Below are 27,629 nucleotides of genomic sequence, written 5' to 3' on the forward strand. Positions count from 1 at the left end.
AAAAACTTGACTTAGGAGATGCTGCAATTTAAAGCAGCTATCTTACTCCTGTATGACTGCAATCTATAGGAAATCATGGATCGTCTCTTGGAAACTAAGAATGAAATAAAATCATGGGAGATAAGGAATAAAACTTTGACTTTCCTTACCATTCAGTTTTCTAAAGAAACCACAATACAGGAGTGATGACTTTTGTAAAAATTCTGAGCTCTTCTGTTTTGTGATCACCAATTCACTAAGAATGACTAATTAAAGCTTACAATTAAAAGGTTGATTTTGTCATATTCTACAAAAAGACAAAATACAAACTCTTTACATCTACTGAACTTTGAACTAAACATGAGTATAAAACTTCAAAAATACTATTTATATACTTCCATTTGAGAAATAAATGGAACAGAAAGAGAAACGAGAAGATAATGGAAAACTTAAAACAAAGAAGAGAAAGAGACAAGAAAGCACATACTAGAAAACAGCCGCTATAAAAGGTCCTTTATTTTGACAAATAACAGAGGCACAATAGAGAATACAATGAGGTACTTATATCAGATAGTGCAAGAGTAGATCAGTCAGGAAGCAAAAAATAACCCTAGGCCTGAATCTCACATTGTTTCTTAACAATTAATTGTTTTCTTAATTAACACAAAGCAACCAGATCTAAATGTCAAATAAAAGCTTCTGTATTTATCCCTCACCAGCTTCCTCCCAAGAAGGGGTTAAGGGAGCTGGAGAAATACTGCAAAGGAGCCTCCCTGTGTCCTTTGTATTGTATATTTTGGTTTTTGAACTACAAATATTTGGAAATCAATTTGTAAAGTTCTTTAAAATGTCTTAAGAAAAAGCATTCAAGACCTGAAGGATAGGCAAAGTTATTTTTTAAAAACATACAGATTGGACTTTCACAAAATTAACTTTTGCTCTGCAAATAAAATTGTTAGGTGGGTGACAAGTTATAAAATGAGGGTAAGAATGGTTGCATATCACATATCTAACAAAAATGTATTGAGAATATATATTTAAAAAACTACTAAAAGTGGACGGGGTGTGGCTCAGTTGATACAGTCTTTATTTAGCATGCTAGAGAACCTGAGTGTATTCCTCAGCACCACATAAATCTAGCATGGTGACACAAACCAGTAATCTCAGCTCTTGGGTGGTAGAGGTAGGATTTCAGAAGTTCACAATCATCAGAGGCTATAGTGAGTTTGAAGCTGGTCTCTACTACAAAAATAAACTCAACAATAAACAATCCCATTTTTTAAATGGGCAAAATATTTTAGTATGTTTACGAAAGGAAAATGGAGGAGGAGTTATCAATGTAGTTGGCAGAATGCCTGCCTTATGTACAATATCCCAGCTTTGGGAGCCAGCTGTAAGAGTAACTGGATGTTTAAGGATTTTCTCTATTAAACAAAGTTTGAGGCCAGCCTGGGCTAGAGTCTCTGTCAATAAAAAGGAGGGAGGAGTAGAAAACAGCCACTAAGTACTTAATTGTTCAGTATTGTTAGCTATTATGGAAAATTCAAATTAAAATCACAATGAGAGGATTACACACCTACCAAGATGGCTATGTAACAAGCATGAACGAGACTGTACAGAAACTAGCCCTAAAAGAACGGGATGCAAAGATGTGACTCCAAAACAGGGGACTCTGTTTAAATGAAATATGCCAAAGTGGCAAATGTAGATAGAAATCAGACCAGTAGTTACCTGGAGCTGAGGTGCAAACAAGCACTGTTAACAAACTAGCACAATCTTTTTAGAATGATAAAAATCTGAAACAATCTCCTAATGGTTTCACCAAAAATTACCAAATTATACTTTTTCTGACAGGGTCTCCCTCTATGAAACCCTTGCTGTCCTGGAACTCCCTTTTTGAACCAGGCTAGCCTTGAACACAGAGAGCCATGTAATTGCCTCTGTCTCCCATATGCTACCAAATTATACACTTTTAAAATTGGTTAATTTCTAACATCCACTACAAGGGTAAAATTCAAATGATTTTTCATATATTCAGTTATGCATCCATTGAAATGTGAGACTTTCCCTTGAAAATAAAACCTTGTATCTTACAAATATCCACCTAATTATCCTATCTCACCAGGCAACTACTAATCTACAGATATACCTGTTCTGAATAGCTCAAATAAATGTAAACATACATTATATGCTCCTTTGTGACTGGTTTCTTATACTTAGCCTAAGGTTTTAAATCAACATCCAACTACACTGTCATATATTTTCAAGCCGTAACTTATCTACTTATTAGTTAAGAGAAATTTCGTTGTTTCCATTTTACACTATTAGGAAACCTGATAAACATTTATAAGTTGTTAAACAGACACATTTTTCAGCTCTCATGAATTATATGGTAATGCTGTTATCACTCAAGGGAGAGTCAAATTTTATTCTATCTTTTGATTTAAGCAATTCTAATAGTTAGGATGTGGTATTTCAGTGTTGTTTTGATTTGCAGTTTCTCAGGGGCCCAGAACATTAAGAACCTTTTAATATGTTTTTCAAACATTTGGGTTTCCTTTTTGTTTTAGGTTTTTTGGGGGTTTCTTTTTTGTAGTTCATCCCTGACTCAACATCAAAACAAGGGTCATGATCACACTAGACATGTACTCTACCACTGTCCTAAACCTCTTGGGCCAAATTTTTATTTTTTTTATTTTTAATAAAATACAAATATATATGTATATGTATATGTATATATATATATTGGAATATGACTAACTTTTAAAAAATCTGCTTAAACCAGGAACACCAATTGTTGACAAAGACAGAACACTGAAATTCTCATGTTACTAGTGAGAACAAGAAATATCACTGTCACCTATTTTAACAGTTTCTTAAAAAATTAAGCACAGAAACTACCATCTGATCTAATAATTCTACTTCTAGGAAAAATTTGGGAAAAATATACACACAAAAATCTACTCATGATTGTGGACAGTATCTTTATCCAGTCATGATCCCTCAAAACTAGAAATAATCTCAGCATGAACTGATACACCCCAACAGTAAATTGTAGCCAACAATACAAAAAAAGAAACACTGATACATACAAGAACATGGAAAAACATTAAGAAGCCTTAGGATAAGTGAAAGAAGACATATTCAAAAGACTATATACTACATGACCACATTGATTTGACAATTTTGAGTCAGGAGCAGTGCCAAACACCTTTAAATATACTCAGGCAGATCTCTGAGAGGCCAATGATCGACATGGTACCAGGACAAGCAGAGGTACATAGTGGGACGCTGGCTCTAAAACAACTACCCCTCAAAAGCAGTATTTTAATCACAAATAGGGAAAAAAACAAAATTTAACTATGAAAAATAGATAAGTTGTTGCCAGGTATAAAGAATTGCACGAAATTCTGGGGAAATCACCATCCCTGACCTCAAGCAGTATTACAGAGGAACAGTCATAAAAACTGCATGATATTGGTACAGAGACAGGCAGGTAGATCAATGGAATAGAATTGAAGACCCAGAAAGGAACCAACACACCTATGGTCACTTGATTTGTGACAAAGAAACTAAAACTATGCAATACAAAAATGACAGCGTTTTCAACAAATGATGCTGGTTGAACTGGAGGTCTGCATGTAGAAGAATGCAAATTGACCCATTCTTATAGCCCTGTACAAAGCTCAAGTCCAAGTGGATCAAAGACCTCCACATAAAGTCAGATACACTCAAACTAATAAAAGAGAAAGTGGGGAAAAGTCTCAAACATATAGGCACTGGGGAAATTTTCCTGAACAAAACACCAAAGGCTTGTGTGTTCTAAGATCAAGAATCGACAAATGGGACCTCATAAAACTGCAAAGTTTCTGCAAGGCAAAGGACAGTTTTTAGGACAAAACAGCAACCAACAGATTGGAAAAAGATCTTTACCTATCCTACAATTAATAGAGGGCTTATATCCAAAATATACAAAGATCTCATGAAGTTAGACTGCAGGAAGACAAATAAGCCTATTAAAAGATGGGGTACAGAGCTAAACAAAGAATTCTGACCTGAAGAATACAAATGGCTGAGAAGTACCTACAGAAATGTTCAACATCCTTAGTCACCAGGGAAATGCAAATCAAAACAACCCCGAGATTCCACCTCACACCAGTCAGAATAGCTAAGATAAAAACTCAGGTGACAGCAGATACTGGCAAGGAGTTCCAAAGAGGAACACTCCAGTGTTGGTGGGATTGCAAGTTGGTACAACCACTCTGGAAATCAGTCTGGTGGTTCCTCAGAAAACTGGACAGGAGGTTGGGGATTTAGCTCAGTGGTAGAGCACTTGCCTAGCAAACGCAAGGCCCTGGGTTCAGTCCCCAGCTCAAAAAAAAGAAAAAGAAAAAGAAAACTGGACAGAGTACTACCAGAGGACCCAGCTATACCTCTCTCTTGGGCATATACGCAAATGATACTCCAACCTATAACAAAGACACATGCTCCACTATGTTCATAGCAGCCTTATTTAGAATAGCCAGAAGCTGGAAAGAACCCAGATATCCTTCAACAGAGGAATGGATACAGAAAATGTGTACACAATGGAGTTCTAGTCAGCTATTAAAAACAATGAATTCATGAAGTTCATAGGCAAATGGATGGAACTATTACATATCAATCTGAGTGAGGTAACCCAATCATAAAAAAAAAAAATCACACATGGTATGCACTCACTGATAAGTGGATATTAGCCCAAAAGCTGTATCACCAAGATATCAATCTGTAGACTACATGAGCTCAAATGGGGACTAAAGTTTCGTGGGATCTTCAGTCCTTAAAGGGGAACAAAATATTCGGGAGGAAATACAGGAACAAAGTTTGCAGCAGAGACTAAAGAAAAGGCCTTCCAGACACTGCCGGACCTGGAGATCCAGCCCATATACATACAGCTACCAAAACCCAGACAATATTGCTGATGCCAAGAAGTGCATGCTGACAGGAGCCTGATATACCTGTTTCCTGAATGACAAATACAGAGGCAAATGCTAGCAGCTAACCATTGAACTGATAACAGGTTCCCCAATGGAGGAGTTAGAGAAAGGACTGAAGGAGCTGAAGGGATTTGCAACCCCATAAGAACAATGCCAACCAACCAGAGCTCCCAGGGACTAAACAACTACCCAGAGTAAACATGGACAGACCCATGGCTCCAGCTGCATATGTAGCAGATGACCTTGTTGGGCATCAATGGAAGAAGCTGCTGGTCCTGCCAAGTCTGGGCCCCGCCCAGTGTAGGGGAATGTCAGGGCAGGGAGGCAGAAAGGGGTGGGTGTTTGGGAAGGGGTGATGGGATAGGGGGGTTAAGAATGGGAAACCGGGAAAGGCAATAACATTTGAAATGTAAATTTAAAAATCCAGTAAAAATAAAGAAAAGAAATAAAATAAAACCCTGGTCTTAAAAAAGTTTTAAAAAGGGGTTGGAGATTTGGCTCAGTGGTGGCGCTTGCCTAGCAAAGCGCAAAGGCCCTAGGTTCAGTCCCCAGCTCGGAAAAAAAAAGTTTAAAATAAGTATTGAAGAAAAAAGCTAGTATGAGTGGTAGCCCATGGCCTTGCTTTAATAGCAAAATTAAATTTCTAGATACCAAGAAGCTACTGAGACTAAATCATAAACGAAAATAAAGCCCTTTAAGAAATAAAATGTAATGCAAATGTAAATGTCAATTAAGTAATAAAATATCTCCTATCAAACAAAATTAAGGGAACATGTGAGAAATTTGACAATATAGATGCACATAGCATGTAAGCAATGTCTCCTACCAAACAAAATCTAGGGCTAGAGATACAAGCTTACCTCACAGGCAAAGAAAGGTCCTGGGTACAATCTCCAGCTCCACACTCACACTCACCCACACAGAAAGATACAAAATCTAAATGACCATCAATATATGAAGAACTAAGAAAATATCGTTTAAGACAATGGAATACTATGCAATCTTTCAAAAGTAAACCCTATCATTCCTAGTAACGAACAAAAAATTTCAAAACTTGAGCATTAGTGTAAGTGAAATAGAGTAGGCACAGATGTATGACATATTTGGAATCTAAAAAAGTTGATAGCATAGAAGCAATAGTTACCAGAGTCTGCACCCTGAGTAGTTAATGGAGAATAGGAAATCAATTAAATGACACAAAATTTTAGAGTTAAGAGGCATGTTTGAGATCCAGTAAACATCAGGATGAGCAGTTGATAATATATATTTTCCATTATTTCACCATAAAAGTAATAGGTAAAAGAATAAATTAGCTTGAGCTAAATCATCTCACATTGCATGCTGGTCAATATGACACTATGCTCTAAAAATATATTTATTATATATAAGTACACTGTAGCTGTCTTCAGACACACCAGAAGAGGGCATCAGATTTCATTACAGATGGTTATGAGTCACCATGTGGTTGCTGGAAATTGAACTCAGGACCTCTGAAAGAGCAGTCAGTGCTCTTAACCACTGAGCCATCTCTCAATCCGAACTCTATGCTCTAAAATCTATAAATACATTATAACATATTAATGAATAAACATATTAATATAAATATATTAATTCTAATAGTTTCACCATTTAGGCCTACAGATGATTTCAAAAGAACTTGAATATAGTATAAAACACAAAATATTTGAACTAAAACTTTTGATGTTTGCATAATTGTTATAAAAATTGCATGAGACATATGCAGAAGAGATATACAAGGCTCAAAAATGATAAAGTATGTTACAGTTAACTTAGTAAAACAATTTTTTAAGACCTATGGGTCAAATATTAGACTACATTTCCATGTAATAGAAAGCAATTTTAACGGATAAATGTAGGGACTGGAGAGATAGCTCAGTGGTTAAGAGCACTGACTGCTCTTAAGAAGGTCCTGAGTTCAATTCCCAGTCAACTACATGGTGGCTCGCAACAACCTATAATGGACTCAGATGCCCTTTCTCTGGTATGTCAGAAGACAGTAATAGTGTACTCAGACATAAAATAAAATGTTTAAAGGTATAAATGTATACTGTCCTTGAACTATATTGCACTTGAAATCCTGACTAGCTTTTTTCCATAACAAATTACTATCCTGTAAACCTCTAAAAATAGTAATTCTCAAGTACAGGGCTTGTTAAAAGAGTACCTCTTACCTAGGTTCTGATTTAGTAAATCTATTTGTTATTTGAAACGACTTCCCAAGATGACATGTTATGCTAGGCTTACTAGTTCACAGAGCTCACTTTAAGAACTACCATTCTATAACAAAGTGTTCTACAAGTTATTACTAAGTCTTCTTTAAAAGGTTATTTCAAGGTGAATCCAAAATTTTAATAAACACTATACAATCTTTGAGAGATTCGCAATGCTTCCTTAGCAATAATAAGGGCTCCTGCGGAATGCTTGATGAGCTGTCAGAAGATATATAGTAGTAAAGGCTTTGGAATGACGAAAAAACCTAGAAAAACATGTGAAGGAAATAGTACCAGAAACTACCTTCAAAATACAAAAATTTCTGATGAAAATAGCATATATTTGTAATCAGGTAAATCAATTATGGGAATTTTTCCATGTGGAGTCTATGAATAAACATATACTTAAAAATAGCAGTGTAGAAACCCAAACAGTATCTCTGACTAACATAAATGTACAATTTGGGGGATAGTGATCTAATTTCCAGCACTGTCTTATTACACCAATAAAAGATGACCATGTACCAACAATTTTGTGTTCTAATTACCATTCTCAGACTATTGCCCATTGCTTGGACTCTTAAGACCCATCCTTCATCTATAAAATTGGACAAAATTAAACTATTTCCTATGACTACTGCGGAGATTTTAAATAAATTCAAATGTATAGTACACTGAATAAGCAGCAATGAATGCATCAGCACTTAGCAACTGTTAACCACAACTGTTGTTCTTCTTTCCCTACTCTCCCCAGAAAAATGTCATTTGATACATAATAAAACTGGTCACCATCTCTATGGTTATCAGCATTACTGTTCCTAGTATTTCAAGTAATCTCCCCACAGTACCTCATTTACCAGAGAGTAAAGATAACTTACAGTTAGAGATAGACCACTACATGATGAACATGGAACTGAGTGCTACAGTACTTTTAGTCATTCCTGACTTTAGTCTTAACCTGTTTTTATATTTCCCTTTGTCTCTTAAGTGTCTACAATCAAAATCAAACCCTTACTTTTGTCATGCCCCAGAACCTTGTTACAAGTTTACTGGTTAGACTTGCAGTATCTCCTAACCATTTCAGCTCATTCTCTCCCAATTATAAGCATTAAATCTAAAACCCCCAATTCCTAAGGACATCTGAGAATATCACCTCACATATACTCAAACACTATAAATTTTCTAGGACTAGTCAAGTCACCTCTGAATCTGTCCATCAGCAGTTTACAACAATCAATATTTTTGTCTCCTTATAACCTGAAAACCTAAATACCATTAAAAATTATTAAGCAGAATTCTCCTTATTCAGTGACTTTAACCATTATTCAGAAATATTTCAAATAAGTTTGTTTTTTTATAACCAGTAAGATATAAACTTTTTAGCTTGTTTACACATTTGTACTCTCAAACATCTCTACCTCTAACAACCTATGTAACTGTCTTAAACTGTCAATTAAGACAGTCTGCTAGCACTGATCCTACTCAAAGCATTTCTATACAACTCCAAACTCAAATCACAAGTTTGAGCTCTAAATAAGGTTCTAATTCACCAAGGAAACTCCAGGTGTAAAATTACTACTGCTGAAAAACCACAAAACCTTAAAAAATAAAAAAAGCCCCTATGTTAAAGTAACTAAAAATTTTAACTTAAAAAGTAACTAAAAGGGTTGGGGATTTAGCTCGGGGGTAGAGCGCTTGCCAAGAAACCCAAGGCCCTAGGTTCGGTCCCCAGCTCCAAAAAAAAAAAAAAAAAGTAACCAAAAAATGTGACTATATAAAAGAAAACCAAAAGATTACAACAATTATAGTAGTAAGAAAAAAAATGCAGGACTCAGAGCGAAAGGTTGTTTTCATAAACAAATTGTCACCTTTGGAGTCCTTTCTTAGCTAAGAAAGTATAGAGTTCAGATTAATGTTGATAAACTCTGTCAAGTAAAAACTGAAGTAAAATGCTTTGACTTTAAACCCCACAGTAAATATAAAAATACTACAAAGGAATAGTCAGAAATATTACCACTCACAACAAGGCATAATTGGTAGATAATTAAATTACATAACATGTCCTGACAGTTCAGTATTAAAGAATAGATTCTCTGAGATTAGTATTAAAAAGGTTAAGCGGGTCAGGGGGTTGCAGGGCATGCCTTTAATCGCAGCACTTATAAGACAAGGTAGACAGATCTCTGTGAGTTCAAGGCCTGCCTGATCTACAGAGTTGAGTTCCAGGACAGTCAGGGCTGTTACAGAGAAACCCTGTGTCACCAAAAAATAAAATAAATTAATAAAATAAGGCTAAGTGACCAACATAAACTTTACATTTCAACTTATTTTTCAAATGAGAAAAAAGTTGTTTTAAAAGACCTGTTAAACATTAAGACTATGTCTGGAAATAAAACCTTTCCTAAAATCTTAGTGGAAAAGTTGATGAAAAGGCTGTATTTTAGTTTGTTTTGCAATGAGGACTTGAGCTGGTGCCCTACCAAGCATATAATGCTACAGATGGTAGGTAGGATGTGATGTAAACCACAACTGAGAAGGTAGAAAAAGGGGATCACTGTGGCTCAGTAGCCAACCAACTCTAGCCAAAGTTAATGAAGTCCTGGTCAGTGAGAAACCATCCTAGAGATAGATGGTATTTGAGGATAAAACCTGAGTTTGTCCTCCGGTCTCCTCAGACAAAGGTATGCATACAAATAGGTACAAACAAAAAAAATTGTTGCCTATATACAATAAAGGCACAATTTCTATTAAGTCTAAACTATGGAGATGCGGGCTACTCACACTCATACATAGCTGTAGGCCAAAGTGGCTTCTTCCTGAGTACATAGTACTTCTCAGGAACCTACTTTTATCATCAGTAAAAATTAAACATTAGTCCAACTGACAATCAGGAAAAATAAGCCTGCTAAAACAATATGAATATGGCCCAAGTAAAATGTCTATACCTAGGTACACCTACAGTCACTATCATAAGCATTGACTGATTCTTTTTTTTAACTACCTACCTGAAACTTACTACATAGCAGAAGTGATTTCTCCTAAATACTAGGATTACAGTCCTGCACCATCGAGCTAAGCTCTAAATTTACTGTTTTTATGGATAAACTGTATCTAAGCTTTCAACCAAAGAATTATTGCACCGAAAAATATTACCTTAAGTTGGCTGGAGAGATGGCTCAGCAGTTAAACAGCACTAATTGCTCTTCCACAGGTCCAGAGTTCAATTCCCAGCAACCACATGGTGGCTCACAACCATCTACAACAGGATCTGATAGCCCTCTTCTGGTGCGTCTGAAGACAGCTTCAGTAAACTCATATGAATAAAATAAAAATCTTAAATATATTTTCCTAAAAGTTCTGAAGCCAACCAGAATAGGCAAGATGAAAAACTCAAGTGATAGCACATGCTGAGAACACTCCTCCATTGCTAGTGGGCTTGCAGACTGGTACAACCACTCAGGAAATCCATCTGCAGGTTCCTCAGAAAATTGGAAATACATCTACCTGAAGACCCAGCTAATACCACAAGGACATGTGCTCCACTGTGTTCATAGCAGCCTTATTCCTAATAGCTAGAAACTGGAAACAATCCAGATGTCCCTCAGCTGAAGAATGAAAATGTGGTTCATTTACACAATGGAATACTATTCAGCTATCAGAAACCAGGATATAATGAACTTTGCAGGCAGATGGATAGAACTAGAAAATATCACTGAGTGAGGTAACCCAGACCCAAAAGGACATGCATGGTATCTTCTGATAAGAGGATATTAAGCAAAAATACACAATGCTCATGATACACCCCACAGACCCTAAGAAGCTAAACAAGGCCCAAGTGAGGATGCTTAAATCTTACTTAGAAGGGAGAATAAAATAATCATAGGAGGTAGCAAGACGGAAGGCACTGGGCTGGAGAGGGGAGGGGGAAAGGTTGTCAGGAGCAGATATGGAAGGAAGACAGTAGAGAGGCCCAGATGGCCAGAATGAACGGAAATATGCACCTGCTGGGGGTGGGAGGTACTTCTAGAAAGTCCCAGAGACCTAGAATGGGGGGCCCTAGATGGCAACTGTGAATATTAAGTGAACAGAGGGGTTGGGGATTTAGCTCAGTGGTAGAGCGCTTGCCTAGCAAACGCAAGGCCCTGGGTTCGGTCCCCAGCTCCGAAAAAAAAAAGAAAAAAGAAAAAAAATCAAGTGAACAGAGGATATAGCTTAGTGGTAGAATGCATACTTAGTATGTACAAGGTCCTAGGTTCAAGCCCTACTACCTCTATCCAAAAAATAGGGGCGGGGGACCAGTGAAATGGATCAACACAAACATCCTCTTACCAAACCTAGAGACCCACATTTGATCCCAGGAACATGGCTGAAGGAGAGAAATGGTCCCATTGTCTTCTGATTTCCACATGCATACAAATGTCCATGCATACAAAAAATTAAAAATGAAAAAAAGTAACAGCCAAGTCATACTGTTATATTTTTGGATTTATTCTCTATTTCAGGCATTGTTAAGATTACCTTATCACATACATATCTGTATATAGTCATGTGAAATGTAGGCATGTGTCCTACAGTGATCTGGTGGAGGTAAGAGGAAAACCCCAAGCTCTACCGTTCCTTTTTACCTTGTTTGGTAACAGACCTCTTTTTACCATAGTCCAGTGTCTTCCAGGGATTCTGCCTACATCTACCAATATCATCATAGGCACAGGGATTTCAAACACACACTGCTATGCCTAACATTTATCCTGAAGATGCCAACTCAGGTCCTCAGCAAGCACTTTACTCACTGAACAATTTCCCTTGTCTACTTTAGAGGAACATGGTAGCATATGCCTGTAATCCTAGCACTTGAAGGACCAGAAGTTCAAAGGGTGAACATAATCTATTTTATTCAGGATATAAGTAGTTACTACATCAATTACTTTGATCTTTTCTAAATTAACTATTAGCTTCTACAAAGTAAACCCATTTTTCTACAAAAATGCTGTCTCTTAAGAGAATGACCCTACAAATGCTGATTTTTTTCCACCAAAATGTTACATTTTTAGCATTTTTTATTCAAAATAACATCTAATATTTGATTATTAACATTTTGGAATTTTTTTTGGTTTTATGGTTTTTAGTTTTTGGAAACAGGGTTTCTCTGAGTAGCTCTGGCTATCTTGGACCTTGCTATGTACACCAGGATGGCCTTGAACTCACAGAAATACACCTGGTTCTGGCCCCAAAGGCTAGAATTAAATGCATGTGCCACCACTACCCAGCTTTCATACTTTCTTGAAATTTTAGGACAAAACTGTGAAGGCTACGTTTTCAAAGTTAGGATTCACTACATATTCAAAAGTTAGGGAAACCCCAAACATTTACCAAAATTATTATCTAGATGCAACTGTAATGCTCATTCCACAAAATTCCTTATAATATTGTGTATAGTAAATATATTGATTTATACTGTTCTACAAATACATGTCGTCAGTTTATTTTGATTTAGTCATATTCCATGAACTGGATTTAGGGGTATTTTAAAGTATTGAGAGTTTATTTTTGTAATCCAACAACTTTATCCAAAAATGCAGAAAATTTTTCTGGCTGGCCAGGAGGATAACATTTCAGTGTTGATAAATCCATTGACTGTAACAGCCCAGGAAGCATGCTAAAACAAAAGAAGAAAAATATCAGGTAACAGGAGAGAAAATTCTATAACTTATCTGCTGCCTGTTATCCATTTGATGAATGAACAGTTGTGCTGCCAACAAAGAGTTCAAAAGAACTGAATACACATTCTTATCTGAGTCAAATGAAGTTGTTTCAGAAATGTTATTTCAAGGAAAATGTGTTTATACTGTTTTGTAATATTCTCCAGGACCACACAAATATAAAGTAATATTTACAAAAACAGTAAATGAAACCAAAACACTAAGCATCAGACAAGAAAGTAAGGTAGGATGGCTATACTACATCATTCATGCAGACTGTAAGAAAACTTTTAAAATTTAAATTTATTTTATGTGCCTTGGTGTTCTACCTGTATGTATGTCTGTGTGAGGGTGTCAGATTTCCATAGAACTGGAATAACAGTTATAAGCTGCCATGTAGGTGCTGAGAATTGAACCAGGATCCTTTGGAAGAGTAGCCATTACTCTTAACCACTGAGCCATCTCTCCACCCCACAAGCAAACCTTTCTACTGAAAAATATCTTGAATTGTTATAAGTAATGAATCAGTATTTGGTTACCATGCACATTTTAAAAAAAGAAGACAGAAATAAGGTTCTAAACAACAGCACAGAACTATTACTTTAGAAACTTTATTAACTAAGTCGCCTAAATTACAACAGGCATACCACCATCCAATGTAGGTTTGAGGAAAATGATTGAACTACACCAAAAAATATAATAAATCTGCTTGATACTTTCATTGGAGTAACTTTTCTAGAATAAAGTTTCTGAAACTATTAAAAAAGGGAGGGATGAAAAAAATTGCTCAGAGGATAAAAGTGATTTCCACCGAGCCCAGAGATTATCAAATCAATTCCCAGAACCCACAGGACGGAAAGATAGAATTAACTCTTCAAAGTTGTCCTCTGCCCTTCATGTGCACACCATAGCACACATATATACATAAATGATTGTTTTCAAAACAGAGACATACAGGGTTTTTCATCCTACAGAAAAAGTTAGGATGTCATCACAAGAATAAATGTTTTCTTTTATAATATAGTAAGAACAAAAAAATCAGAGCTAAGTAGCTGGGCAGAGTGGCTCATACCTATCTATAATCTCAGATAGATATGTAGGAACCACTAACCTCAAAAATTTTGAGGCTGAAACATAAGAATCAATACTTCCAAGGTTAGCCTGGGAGAGTCTCTTCCCCTCAGCCCCCCCCCAAAAAAAAAGCTGATACATTTTGAATGAAAATATTTTTCAGTAAGTCCTTGAAATATTCATTTGCTTAGGTTGTTAGGAAGATGTTTTCCTGTTTTAAAGTGGTGTTATCAATTTTTAATAACAACTACCTAAGGGTAGATATACCAATTATCTGAACCATTCCTAGCTTTTCCTCTGACTCACTATGTACCAAGACTATTTCTTTTCCTCCATCATTATAGAGATGAGCACGCCATTAATTTTATTACTAGGATAGATATTGTCTGAATTTGTCTTCTCCCACTAGGAACATCATGGCATTAAACAAGTGCTCCACATTTAAGGAATGCACAACTATAGAGCAAATGCCTGAAAAAGAAATAGAAAATCCAAACACTTATCATATTCTACATTTTATATTAACATACAGATATAGTCATAAAATTAATTTCCCTATAAGGACATTTACTTTTTTAAAATGCCAAATAAGAAAAGTTTTTAAAATCAAGCAACTTGGAATTACTGACCTGGCCCTTTGGCAATGTCCCAAAGAAGAACTAACAGAAAAACAGCTTTTTCTTCAAGCTTCTATTGCGATGCTGATGAATTCCTATCGAATTCTAATCCACTTCATAAAGCAATATTCCTTTACCATATCCCTTTGCTTAAAGAGCTTCAGAGGAGTGTCATTAAACATAAATTAATAATAGAACTCTTACATGAGCTATGCCCTCCCAGCTTCCTATTCTTGGTAACAATGCTCCTACCATATGAACCTTCCCTGTTCCTAAGTATTCCAACTCCAAGTTCATGCTAAGTTAAGGCTTTTATAAACTCTCATCTTCATATAACTGCTTCTTCTAATTTAGGATTCACTGCAAACATAAGGCCCATATCTGCTCCTAAGGTATACCTAATTCTTCTTATCCCAGCTATGTCATCACTCTTTTTATCTGTAGCAAAGTTCACCATGTGAACTTATACCACCATAATATAAATGCAATGCTTGCTACTGGACCCTGAGCACTTAAAACATTACCAACTTTATATTAAGAAAATATATGAATGAATATAATTAATTTAGGGATTCCAGTGAAGTTACTAAGAGTCAAACGTTAACTGACAACTAAATTCATTATATACATATGAAACTGTCAAAATAACTTAATTCTCCCTTAACTAATATAAGTATGCACCTTCTTTAAACACTGAAAACTTGAGTAATGAACTACAAAACGAAGATTCTTGGAAACCTGCACACCCATATATATGCATTCAAATTCACATACAAAGAGTTGGCCATGAACACAGGAAAAGACATGGCAAAGAAACAGACAAAGCTGCAGACAAATGAGAAGTTTTGGATGAGAAAAATCAAAGCATAACTGATGAGTATGAAAAACATAAAAAAAAATTTCAAAAGGTTAGACAGGTGGGTAATAAGAGCTGGGAAAGGAGGAATTTAAGGCAAGAGAACAATAGATCAGTCTCTAGTATACCTGCAAGTACAATAGAAGAGATGGCCTTCTTTGTGTAACTGCTTTGCCAGTTCAAATTGATGATTGTTCATTAACTTTTCATTTACAACTACCACAAGTGGCTTGCCTTTTTCTAGACTCTCCAAACAGCTTCCTGCACCTAGAAAAATAAAAGGTATGCATTTTTTTAAGTTACAAACTATATCATAATAGTTTTTATTCTAAACTTATATTTAGTCATCATTATAGTTTTAATTCTAACTTGAATAATTTAGTCCACAAAACCGTATAAACCAAATGACAAGTGTAGGTCAGGTTTAATGTCACATTCTTCAAATCCCAGCATATGGGAGACTGAGGTAGGAGTATCATGGGTTACACAGGCAAAGTCTCTTTGCAAAGTACCTAAATATGACTGGGTCAAACTCACAACTGCCTAGAACTGCTCCATGGTATACAAATACACACAATTAAGAAATAAATCTTATTTAAAAACAGTGGGCCCAGAGTGAAGCTCACTTTAAATCCCAGCACTCAGGAGGCAGGGCTGACACATCTCTTCTGAGTTTAAAGCCAGACTGGCCTACATAATGAATTCTAGGCAAGCTAGGACTATATAGTGAAACCCCTAAAAAAATAAAATAAAATGGAGAACCTAGTAAGATACCTATTGTCTACCTGAAGCCTCAACACATTCACACAGATGCATCATGCATCATACACACATACATACCACACACAAGTAAAGGTGGTTTAAAAATACATTTGGAATTTCAAAATGGTCCCAGACCACATGGTAGACTACAAAAGACACAGACAGCACACACACAGGGATGAGGGTGTTTACCACTGAAGTGTCATTCGCAAGAAAGCCAAGACTAGATCTCCATGAATATGCAGACAGACACACATGCATCCATATATGCACAGACACACTGGTATAAAAATGTATACTTAATCTCACAGATATTTTAAATGGCATTTTATGAGTGTTAACAGAGTTGATAAATCCTTTTTGGTGTTATCTGTCTACAGCACCCCATGTGCCTCACTTTTCTTCATCTACAAGATGTGGAGGCTAAAAACTCGGTTCACAAGTTTAGGAGACAAACAACATACAGAAAGAATTCAAATCAGGGCTAATGGCATACACATAAACATACCATGATGTCTATTCCTTTCGTTGGTTGGTTGGTTGGTTTGCCTGATATAGGGTCTTTCTCTGTAGCCCTCATTGGCCTCAAAGACCAACCTGTCTCTGCCCCCCAAGTGCTGGGATTAGAGGTATGTGGGGAGGTGTGTATCACCACCACCCAGGAATAATGTCTATTTCTAAAGAGTTTTCTCTCCTCAAATTAGTCCTTGGAAAAAAATCCATCAGGTTTCCCAACAAACACCTATAACAATCAAAACTATACTTATCCCCACCAAATCACTTTTCTAAAGTACTAGGAATCTCAGGAACTCCATCAGGTTGATTCTCTGAAAGCTACAAATTTCTAAAAGTATAAGCATAAAAGTATATGTAAAACATAAGATATTTTCTAAATCTATGATTATGTCTCTGAATGCATAATTTTTAAATATAAAATTTTCATTTTATTACCACAGGCTACATAAGAATAAAGAAAATGTTACTGTATTTATTTACATTTATTTACATATATTCAACAGATGTATTAAAAAAAGACAATGACTTCTCTAAGATTCATCTATTTTATGTATAAGTACACTGTAGCTGTCTTCAGACACACCAGAAGAGGGCATCCTATCCCATTACAGATGGTTGTGAGCCCCCACCCCCAGGTGGTTGCTGGAAATTAAAGTTAGGACCTGTACAAGAGCAGTCAGAACTCTTAACTACTGAGCCATCTGTCCAGTCCATAAAGATAATCTTTAGGTGGCAATTTCTACAACTCCAATCCTACCACTGAAAAGGCTTAATGTCCTTCAAATCTAAGCCCAAATACTTATTTCAGATTTACAATGTTATGATTATTGCATACAGTATCTTTTCCCTCTGTGCTTAGAGTTTCCTACTATAAAATTGGGCTAAAATAACTTTATAGCCTACTCTCTTCCTAAAGTTCTCAATGGATATATTCAAGTAAGTCAAACAATTCTATTACAATGGGGGCTGTGGTGAATTTACTCTGTGTAATTAACTTACAGATTTTGGGGAGAGGATCTTAGGTAGTCCAGACTGGCCTTCCCCTCAGGTGCTATAACTACAGGTGGTTTCTTTCTTTAGTGTGGTATAAAGGATTGGAACTAGGGCTTTGCACATGCTAGGCGTGTACCTTACAACTGAATTACATATCTAGCCCTCGAGAATTCAATATGAAAAAGTATCTGTTGCTTCTTATAAAACACAGAACCCCAAGATTCTCAGATACTTTACCTGCGTGGCTAATGACAAGATCAGCTTGCTGAAGGTCTTCTTTCAAAGACTCCTTATACCTGTAAACATCCAGAGTGAATGGCTCAGTATTGAATGGCTCAGGCACCACAGTGCCTCTACCAATTTGTAGGACAAGGTGGTTGTAACCCAGACTCTTGAGTATCTGAAAACAGGAAAATAAGAGAACACGGCGCTTTTAAAGTAATTCTTTCGAGAACACCAGTCAAGCAACACCCCCAAGTTGCAGCTCAAAAGCAGCAGCCAGCCATGTGAAAGCCATCTGTTGCCTACCAGTTAGTTCTCAAAATTAACCCTTTTCCCCCGGTCCGGGCACCGCCAAGGAACCTCACTACCCACCACCAGCTGGTGGACACGGAGAAACGTACCTTGAATGAGGAGGAGTTGAGGACTGGGCGGGAACCAAGGGAAGGGCTTGTTTAGGTTCCACCAGTAGAGCTGAGACTGCTACAAAGCAGTAGGGGGTCACCACCGGAGCCACCCGGAGGCAAAGACCCTCTTTACCTGCTCAAGGAGTCGAATATCAGCGCTTTCCGACAACCTGTTAACTGCTGGGAGTGATCTCAAGCCTGGGTGCTACAGGATAACGTGCTACCAGCCAAGGGAAGGATGAAGTGGGGGGGAGGCTCGAGCCGAGGCATCGCGGTAAGGGGATTTCGAGCCCAAGTGTCACGGGGTACCCCGTTACCGGCGCGCGGGGAGGGGGTCGCGAGCCCAGGTGTCACGGAGCAACCTGTTACCCGCGCGCGGGGAGGGGGGTCTCGAGCCAAGGTGTCTCGGGGCCATCCGTTACCGGCCCTCAGGGAGGGGTCTCGAGCCAAGGTGTCCCGGGGCAACCTGTTACTAGCGTGCAAGGAGGAGGTCGAGAGCCAAGCCCCCACTAGGCAACACCAGACCAGGGGGGCGTGGGAGTTACGGTGGACGGAAACGCTACAGGGCAACCATTATGGCCAAGGGATGGGGGGCGTGGACCTCGGTGCTGCAGGGAAAACCAATACCAGCAAGGAAGGGGGTTTAGGGGTCGCCCACACAAACACTACGGGGGCAGGGCCTCGCGGACTGAGGCACTGCGGGGGGTGGGGGGAGCCGGTTGCGGCCTGAAAGAAATGGGGGTCGCGGGCCAAGGCGTCGGTGGGGAGGTGTAAAGGCCTAAGAGGATGGGGTCAGCGGACCTCAGAGCCTCAGAGCAACCTGTTTCCCAGTTGGAGGGGCTGAAGCGGGGGGTCGCGGACAGATGAGCCACGAGCAAAACCCCTTTACTGGCCTGGCCAGAAAGGGTGGGAGGTCGCGGCCTGGGGTCCCAAGGGGTCTGACAAAGCTTGAGGAGGCCGAGCCACGGAAGCGAGACGTAGAAGTAGGAGAGGCCGGGGAGAGTCTGAGAGAAGGCCCACCCAGCTGAGAGGCTCAGGGGGCTGAGGAAGACTGAGGAGGTGCGGTGATGGAGAGAGACTGTGGGGAGACGGGAGTCGCAGGGAGAGACTTGCGAAGGGAGGCATGACAGTTGTGGAAGAAGGCTGTGGGAGGGCCACTGAAGTCGCGGGGAAAGGCGGAAGACCTAGGGAGAAGAAACGGTGGGGTGGGGGGCTGGCGGAGCTTTGGGCTCCGGGGCTCCGCGGTCCCGGAGCCACAGTAACCGAGTTTCCTTTTCAGCCAGCAGCTCCCGGGGAAGGCCAGCAGCGCTTAAGCGGCAACACAAACAGCCACAGCGGCCCACCGCCCGCCGCCCAGCCCGACTCACCTGAACCGTATCGTTGGCGACCACACGAGCGACGAGGTCGTCGAAACTGGTGGTCCCGACGGTCACAAACGCTCTCTTCATCGCGCGGGTTCCAGATTCGGAATTACTGGAGCGGATGTGACGTAGGTGGCTCGGGAGGGGAAACAGCAGGGGGAGGAGGCGGAAGTCCATGGGGGCACGCTGGAGTGTAGCACGCGGCTGGGAAGGGCGGAAAACTCCACTGGCTAGGGCGTTCCCTCCTTCCTACCTCCTCCCTACGGGAGGTCGGAAGCGCTTCAGGCGTAGAGCCTGCGGGCTGTCCGAGGCCCCGCGTGGTTGTCAATGCTTTACACCTTTGCAGGTAGCACAGGTGTTATCTATTAAAAAGCGTGGAAACTTGCCAAGTGTAATTTTTGTCTACTGAGAAAAAGGAGACACCCCGAACATCTAACTGAAATAATTTGAGTAGTGTGAATCTTTCCTGTGACAACATAAACGTCCACTGCTCTTGGTTCATATGAGCCTTTTGCAATAAGAACAGCTTTTCACAGGCAAACCTTATCGTCTTTGAAGTGTCCTTTTAACCCTGGCATAATAGTTCACAAGAGTCAAGAGGACTGATGGTTGGGAGCTCCAAGTCAGCAATAGATAAATGATAGACAATCAAGATTTAGAGAGAAAAGGATAAACAATCAGCTAATCAATAGATGACACTGATCTGTTTTGTTTTATCTTTGCTGTGAAAGGAAGTGAAGTTTTATTTGATGGGTTTATTTTGGATTTTTTAAGTTTATTTATTTATGTATATGAGTACACCGTTACTATTTTCAGACACACCAGAAGAGGGCATCAGCTCCCATTACTGATGGTTGTGAGCCACCATGTGGTTGCTGGGAATTGAACTCTGGACCTCTGGAAGAGCAGTCAGTGCTCTTAAGTGCTGAGCCATCTCTCCAGCCCTTATTTTGGATTTTTTTTTTTTTAAAGACAGTGTCTCAAGTAGCCCAGGCTGACTTAGAATTCCCTAAATAGCTGAAGATGACCTTGAGCTGATAAACTGGGATTGCAGATCTGTGTCATAACAGTGGGTTCTTGGGATTGGTGTTTTAATGGACTGTAATAAACAATAGCAAGCTGTAGCACTGCTTGGGTCATCAGACGATGGGGAAAATGATTTATTACTAATACTCTCAATAGACAAAGTATTATAGATAAATCTGATCTCATTTTACCATACATCGTTTTGATGCTGTTATGAAGAGCTAATGCTTAGATAAGCTGAAGTGTCATAACTTTGATATTTTCTTTTAACAGGACCTCAAGATGTCTGAAATGCTTAAATTATATTATTTTGTTTTATCTAATCTGCTTCAGGTTCTGCTAGCATGCAACAAAGAGTATACTTTCTGAGCCAGGGAAATGGCAGGTTGGGTGAAAGCATCAGCATCGAAGCCTCATGACTTGAGTTCGATCCCCAGGGTCCATGTGATGGGGGGAACCAACTGCTATAAGTTGTCTTCCAACCCGTGACATGCTCAACATAGCACATGCACCACCCCTGTATAGAAATAAACAAATAAATAAAAGGTAATGCCGTGTTTTAAATTATTCCCTATCAGCTCCGCACAGTAGTACACACCTGTAATCAAGTTACCCAAGATAAGGAGAGAGCCCCGGCCAGGTAACCAGACCAACTAAGTTAAGCCACCAGGATTCAATAAGAAAATTACAGAGCCAAGTAGACTGGAACCAAAAGCTACTGAGGCATCTGGTGGCAGGGCAATAGGACTGCACACCCCCAGTGATGACCAGTTCCACTCCCTTGAGAGCTGTCTACAAGGGCAAGAGGAGCAGCAGTCCCTGCTCTCCCTCAGACAACAGTGAGCTCTTCTTGCTGTTCACCTGCAAGAAGGTGATGTCATTTACTAAGCCTGCCAGGACATGGAGTGATTGAAACCTCTGCAGATAAGTCAGCCAAGCAAAGGAGTGGGGAGGAGAGGGTCTCCAACCCCAGCCTGAAAACATTCAAGCCTATTGGTGTCACCCAGCTGAAGCCCTGGAGTGCCTGGTGCCCCACCCTGGGTCTCCCAGATCTGCATGCAATGTTGCTTTCCTCCTGAAGCTTTGCTCCAGGGATACACAGTGTGGGGTCTGCTCTATCCAGCAGCAAAACCCAAAGCCAGCAGCAAAACCCAAAGCCAGCAGGACTGATGCCTGCGGCCTCCTTTCCTCCTCCAGAATCCCACACCATCAGGCTGCCCCTGTTCCCTGACAACTTTTGTCTTTTTTCCTTAGCAAGCTCTAACTTAGATGGTGACTGACCTTGCTTTTGTCCCAGGGGTCATGATCCCAAAGCCCTCTGCTCTCTCCTGCCATGGAACCTCCCCAATTTCCCTGTCCCTGGCTACTTTGGAATCAAGAGGGAGAAGAGGAGCCTGCATTTCTCTGGATGTTTGTACTAGCTGATTTTGTCTTGAGATAACCAGAATATAGGACATAAAAGCGGACCCCGAAGTATCAGCATAGTTCCCCACCCCGCCACTTTTCGGGGGAAGGGAGAAGCCTGAGTGGATGAAATTCTAAGTGGATGTGTGTTGTTAACAGCTGTTGGCCACATCAAGGACCAAGCCTCAGACCCCAAGGAAAAAGTGTCCCAGCCCTTGAGGCTCAGAGAGATAGCAAAGTATTCTCTTTGTCCAAGTGTGACTGTTGGTAGTGAGTGCAGAAAATGTCCTCTGTAGCTATTTCTCCTAGACGTTTAAGGACTGAAGACCACCAGTGTTGATCCTGAACATGTGTACAACTCTGGAAGCCTATCTGTGTGGTACTGGTGACGGGAGTTTGGGAGAGAGGAATAAAAGCAGGTGGAGGGGAGGGGAGAGAAAGCAGATTAAAGAAACAAAGAGGGGGTTGGGGATTTAGCTCAGTGGTAGAGCACTTGCCTAGCAAGCACAAGGCCCTGGGTTCAGTCCCCAGCTCCGGAAAAAAAAAAAAAAAAAGAAAAAAAAAAAAAAAAGAAAAGAAAAGAAACAAAAAGGGTCCAGTGACCCTCCACATCCAAAGTTCATCTTTCTGGATCCTAACATGAAGATTAGGTTTAAATAGAGGGGAAGGGGCCTGTGTAACTAAGCAGCCCTGGTTAGGATGTGATCCAGCCTATCTAGACTTGAGTCGGCCCTACAAGGTGGTCTAACAAGTTAGCAGAACTATATGAGTTTTTTTTTTTCCCCAGATAGACAAGTCACAGTTCTGGCTGGCATCCGGTTTCAGCTTGCTCCTTCTCCCAGCAGAAGATTGCCAGGAAGAGATTCCAATTTCTTGGAGACCATGGTTGTAATTGTCTAACAGTGAAAGGAAGGAGCACATGCATCTCTTTAGAGTACTACATTCCTACCTGAAAGGTTACAAATCTCCGCAGTAAGGAGATAAAGGGGGATTAGGAGTTCAGTTTCATCCTTAGCTACACAGAAAGTTGGAGGCTGAATGAAAAAAGAAGCAAAAAGAAAAGGACACATGTTTCTAGGTGTGGTGGAGGAGAAAATTTATTATAGATAAAATCAAGAGAGCAAGAGGCAGGGACATATGGGACAGTCCTGAGCGGTCCACTGAGAGCCATGTGAGAAGTGGAAGGAACCAGGCATATCAGCCTGGAGGCCCAAGGAAGAGTAGTAACAAAAATGGCTGGATTATAGAGGGATGGGAAGGAAAAGGAAGGGCAGCCCAACCCCTGGACTGGAGAAGTTTAGGGAAAGGTGTGGAGTATGCCAGCCTGGAGGGCCCTGTAAGGGGTCAGGACAAAGGGATGCTGGGAGAACCTGTTTGGCCAGGTCCACTTCGGAATGTTAAATAGGCACCTTAGCCTTTTGTCCCCTGGTTTGAGACTTAACAGAGGCCAGACTGGTCTATGGGTCCAAAAACATATTATCTCAAAAAAAGAAAACATTATTTACATAGGTTGGAGACACATGTAAATAATATGTCACTAATAAACATTAATCCACTCAGAAATACTCATTAAGCATTTATTCTTTATATGTCCTTCATACTAGATGTGTGAGTTCCAAATTGTGATAAAGTAAAAGAGAAAGTATAAGAGAATAACAGGCGATGTGGAGGGGAGCCTACTTTGATGTAAGAGGGAGTAGTCACTACAAACTGCCTTTTTATATAAGGAAGTAGCAGAAGGTTACATCAAAAGGTTACATTTGAAACTTGTGTATCTTTTATCCTAAAGACTACCAGCAAGGCAAACCTGTCTGCCTTTCTGAGAAGAGACTAGTGAGCCAATATGGTGGTGGATTACAATGGGGTAAGGAGCTAGAGGTCTGGTTTCTAGCCATCAAGCTGCAATTAGCTTAGCTGTCAATGTAATCAGAAATCTGGGAAGAATAAAGTATAATCTAGAGGCCATATTAATTTAAATGACAGAGGTGGGCCTATAGTCCACTACCTAAACAGTTTTCCCAGGTCCCTGTGGACTCCATCACAATTCAGGCAGAGGTAATCTGGCATCAGGCCCAGAAGATGAGTGGCTTTTTTTCTTGTGGAGAAAGAATGTGGGAGAAATGACTCACCTGTCTTAGGCAATATTGTTAGCGTTCCTTCTAGACTCCACCCCACAGTCACCCCCACGCCTGACTCAGTAAAAAAGGGGCTGCTTGCTCTTTCCTCTCTCTTTTCTCTTGTTTGTTCTCTTACCCTTTTCCCCCTCTGTCCCTTCTTCCCCATTCCCCTCCCCCATCTCTCCACGTGTTTAGAGCCAGCTCTCTCTCTCTCTCTCTCTCTCTCTCTCTCTCTCTCTCTCTCTCTCTCTCTCTCTCTCTCTCTCTCTCTCCTTTGCTCCCCTCCCCATGCCCTAAATAAATTCTGTCCTGTGGCTGGTATCTCACCGGGAAGGGATGCCTCAGCATGGGCCCGCAAAGGCACCACCTTCTCCCTGCGCCGTACTGCACCGCTACCAAACATATCCCTAGATTCCGTTACTTTTTTATAAAACACAACAAATATGAGACATTTAATTCTCCTGGTGACCTCTGTCCACAGTTTAGGCCCAGCCCTGGCAGCACGTGAGGCAATGGAGCAGTCTTTCTCAGTGTTTATTATATAATATCACAATCCAGGTAGAGTCCTTTGTCACTGTGCCCAAATCTTCTTGGAGATCTTGTGGGGGGGGAGAGTCACTTTTAGGAGTTGGGAGTCTCTGTCATAGTAAGCTTAAACATTTAATGTTCCCTTTAGCAGATCTCTGACAAGACTGAGAGCTAGTATCTAGGGTTTCTGAGTTAGACATTTTGTATCTGTTTTTAGTTATTTGTTCTATATTGACCCCAGCAAACATAAAGATTGCATTGTAACTTAATGACAGTAGCAAAAACAAGGCTAAAAACTATCTTTAAGACAGTGACCTTTAATTTTTTAATGTTGTAAACCGTTAAAGTAACAACAAAATGACTATTTATGGGGTGGGGGGGCAATGTAAAGTCAAAAATGTTTTGCACATAATTACAATGACTTATATTTATTAACCTTTGTCGAGTGTTTATTATATGGTAATACCAGCGATAAATACTTTCTCATGAGTTATTTAATGATAAATGGCTAAGGTAATTTGACAAATGAAAATACTGCTCTAGATTTATTTGTAGTCAGCATCATTTTAGAAAGTGTGCCTACTTTATAGTGTTCTTTCACTTTTATATTAATATGATCATTAATACATTAATATAACCATTCATATGTTAATATTAAAAAATCGTCCTACACGCTTGAATTTGAAGGTCAGCAATTTTGAGATACACTTAGGAGCTTTGATTTAATACTTGTAATAAATTTGAAAAGTACAGAGCCATCTACCATGAGGGTATGATCTTCATCTGCCTGAAAACTCCCAAGTTCTTTGAAGTTTCAGTGCATATCTGAAGCACACAAGAACTCTGTGGGCTTAGCGTTTTGCAAATTTGACACAAGCAAGGGTTATGTGCAAAGAAGAAACCTTAATTAAGAATAATTCCAGGGGTTGGGGATTTAGCTCAGTGGTAGAGTGCTTGCCTAGCAAGCGCAAGGCCCTGGGTTCGGTCCCCAGCTCCAAAAAAAAAAAAAAAAGAATAATTCCACATAAAATTGGCCTGCAAGCAAGATTGTGGCAACATCCTTGATTAATGATTAATGTGGAAGGCCTAGGCCAGGGTGGTACCATCCCTGGGCTGGTGGTCCTGAGTTGTACACACAAAAGCAAGCCAGTAAAGAGTGTTCTTCCATGGTTTCTGTTTAAGTTCCTGCCTCCAGTCTCCTGCCTTGGCTTCCCTAAATCATCCCTGTGATCTGGAAGTGTAAGGTAAATAAGGTTTTCCTGCCCTAAAGTTGTTTTTGATCACTGTTTAACACAGCCACAGTGATATTAGGCTACAGTCCCATTAAAATTGGAGGGAAAGTCTGAAGGCAGTGAATGGATATCCGCAAAACAAATGCATAAGTAAATTACACATGGGGTAAGTGGTGATAGTAAATCTTTGGATTATAGGATTATATGTCCATCACATAGGGGAAGAGTGCAGAGTTCATGTGTGTGTGTGTGTGTGTGTGCGTGTGTGCGTGTGTGTGTGTGTGTGTGTGTGTGTGTGTGTGTGTGTGTGTGTGTTACAAGGAAGAAATTCTATGCTGAAGGTACAGTTAAGTTAGTCCTAAACCTGCCAGCACTTTGAGTTCCATGTCTACCATGACCTTCCGTCAGGACAGACCACCCCTAAAACGAGAACAGTTGTCTATGATGGAGACTCGAGCCCTGGAAACAGATGATCTGGTAGGGATCCAGTTGAGCCCCGTGGGTCATCACAATGACTAACCCTTTATTGGCCTTGCTATACCACCTGATCTGAGACCCTGTAACCTGCAACCATACCTTGGCCAAGACTGCTTACATTTTGGTTACATTTATTCATTTATGTGTATGTGTGTGGGAAGGGGTGACAGTGTGTGTCTGTGTGTCAACACGGTGTGTGTGTGTGTGTGTGTCATAACCCATGTGGGGATGTCAGAAGACAATTCGTAAGTTGGTTCTCTCCTTCCTCTATGTAGATTCTTAGGACCAAACTCAGATTGTCAGATTGGGCGGCAAGAACCTATAGCAGTTGAGCCATCTTGTGGGTCCTGAATTTTTTAATTATTTATTTATGTATTTATTTATTTGTTGTATATACATCTTTGGTGGTGTGAGGGTGTCTTAAGAACTCTAGGACTTGATGGGGTTGGGGATTTAGCTCAGTGGTAGAGTGCTTGCCTAGCAAGCACAAGGCCCTGGGTTCGGTCCCCAGCTCAAAAAAAAAAAAAAGAAAAAAAAACATTCAAAATATAAAAAAAATAAAAGACGTAAAAAAATGCTCTTAGAATGTAAAAAAAAAAAAAAAAAAACCTCTAGGACTTGTTATGTAGCTGGAACAGCCTTGAACTGATATTTCTGTCTCAACTCGTGAGGAGCTTTCCTACCTAAGCCTGGCTCTAAAATGCTTTATATGCATACCTCTTAACTCTGCTCTAACTCTTCCTCTTCTTAATTTTTTTTCCGGAGCTGGGGACGGAACCCAGGGCCTTGCGCTTGCTAGGCAAGCGCTCTACCACTGAGCTAAATCCCCAACCCTCTTCCTCTTCTTAAACCTAAAGTTTGCATCAGCATTCCAAGATAAATGTGGAATCACTGGATCTCTTTGAGTGTTTTTCTTCCCAGTGCATGTTTATGAAATATTATCTCTGCTTTTCAAAAAAAAATGGACCTTAAACATAAACAATTCTCTAAAATACACACACAGGTTAACTTTATCTGAGCCTGATGCTAGATTTAGAATGAGGAATTTATATTAGTTTTTATTATGAAAGAATATACCAGGAGCTAGGCAGGTATTGTTCCCTTCACCCTCAGCACTGGGGAAGCAGAATCAGGTGAACTTGGGGCCAACCTGGTTTA

At 39.7% G+C, this 27,629-nt stretch overlaps 1 protein-coding gene across 1 annotated transcript in view; it reads right to left on the reverse strand.

Annotated features, from left to right (window-relative positions):
* Nucleotides 1-19,823, reverse strand: part of Alg13 (ALG13 UDP-N-acetylglucosaminyltransferase subunit) — a 57,500-nt gene extending 37,677 nt beyond the window's left edge. Inside the window, 3 exon segments of the mRNA XM_032890454.1 lie at nt 15,558-15,696; nt 17,938-18,100; nt 19,694-19,823. Coding sequence (XP_032746345.1) covers nt 15,558-15,696; nt 17,938-18,100; nt 19,694-19,774 — 383 coding nt within the window. The 5' untranslated portion in view covers nt 19,775-19,823.
* Between the last annotated feature and the right edge of the window lie 7,806 nt (nt 19,824-27,629).

Source organism: Rattus rattus, chromosome X, assembly GCF_011064425.1.
Source record: "Rattus rattus isolate New Zealand chromosome X, Rrattus_CSIRO_v1, whole genome shotgun sequence".
NCBI lineage: Eukaryota > Metazoa > Chordata > Mammalia > Rodentia > Muridae > Rattus > Rattus rattus.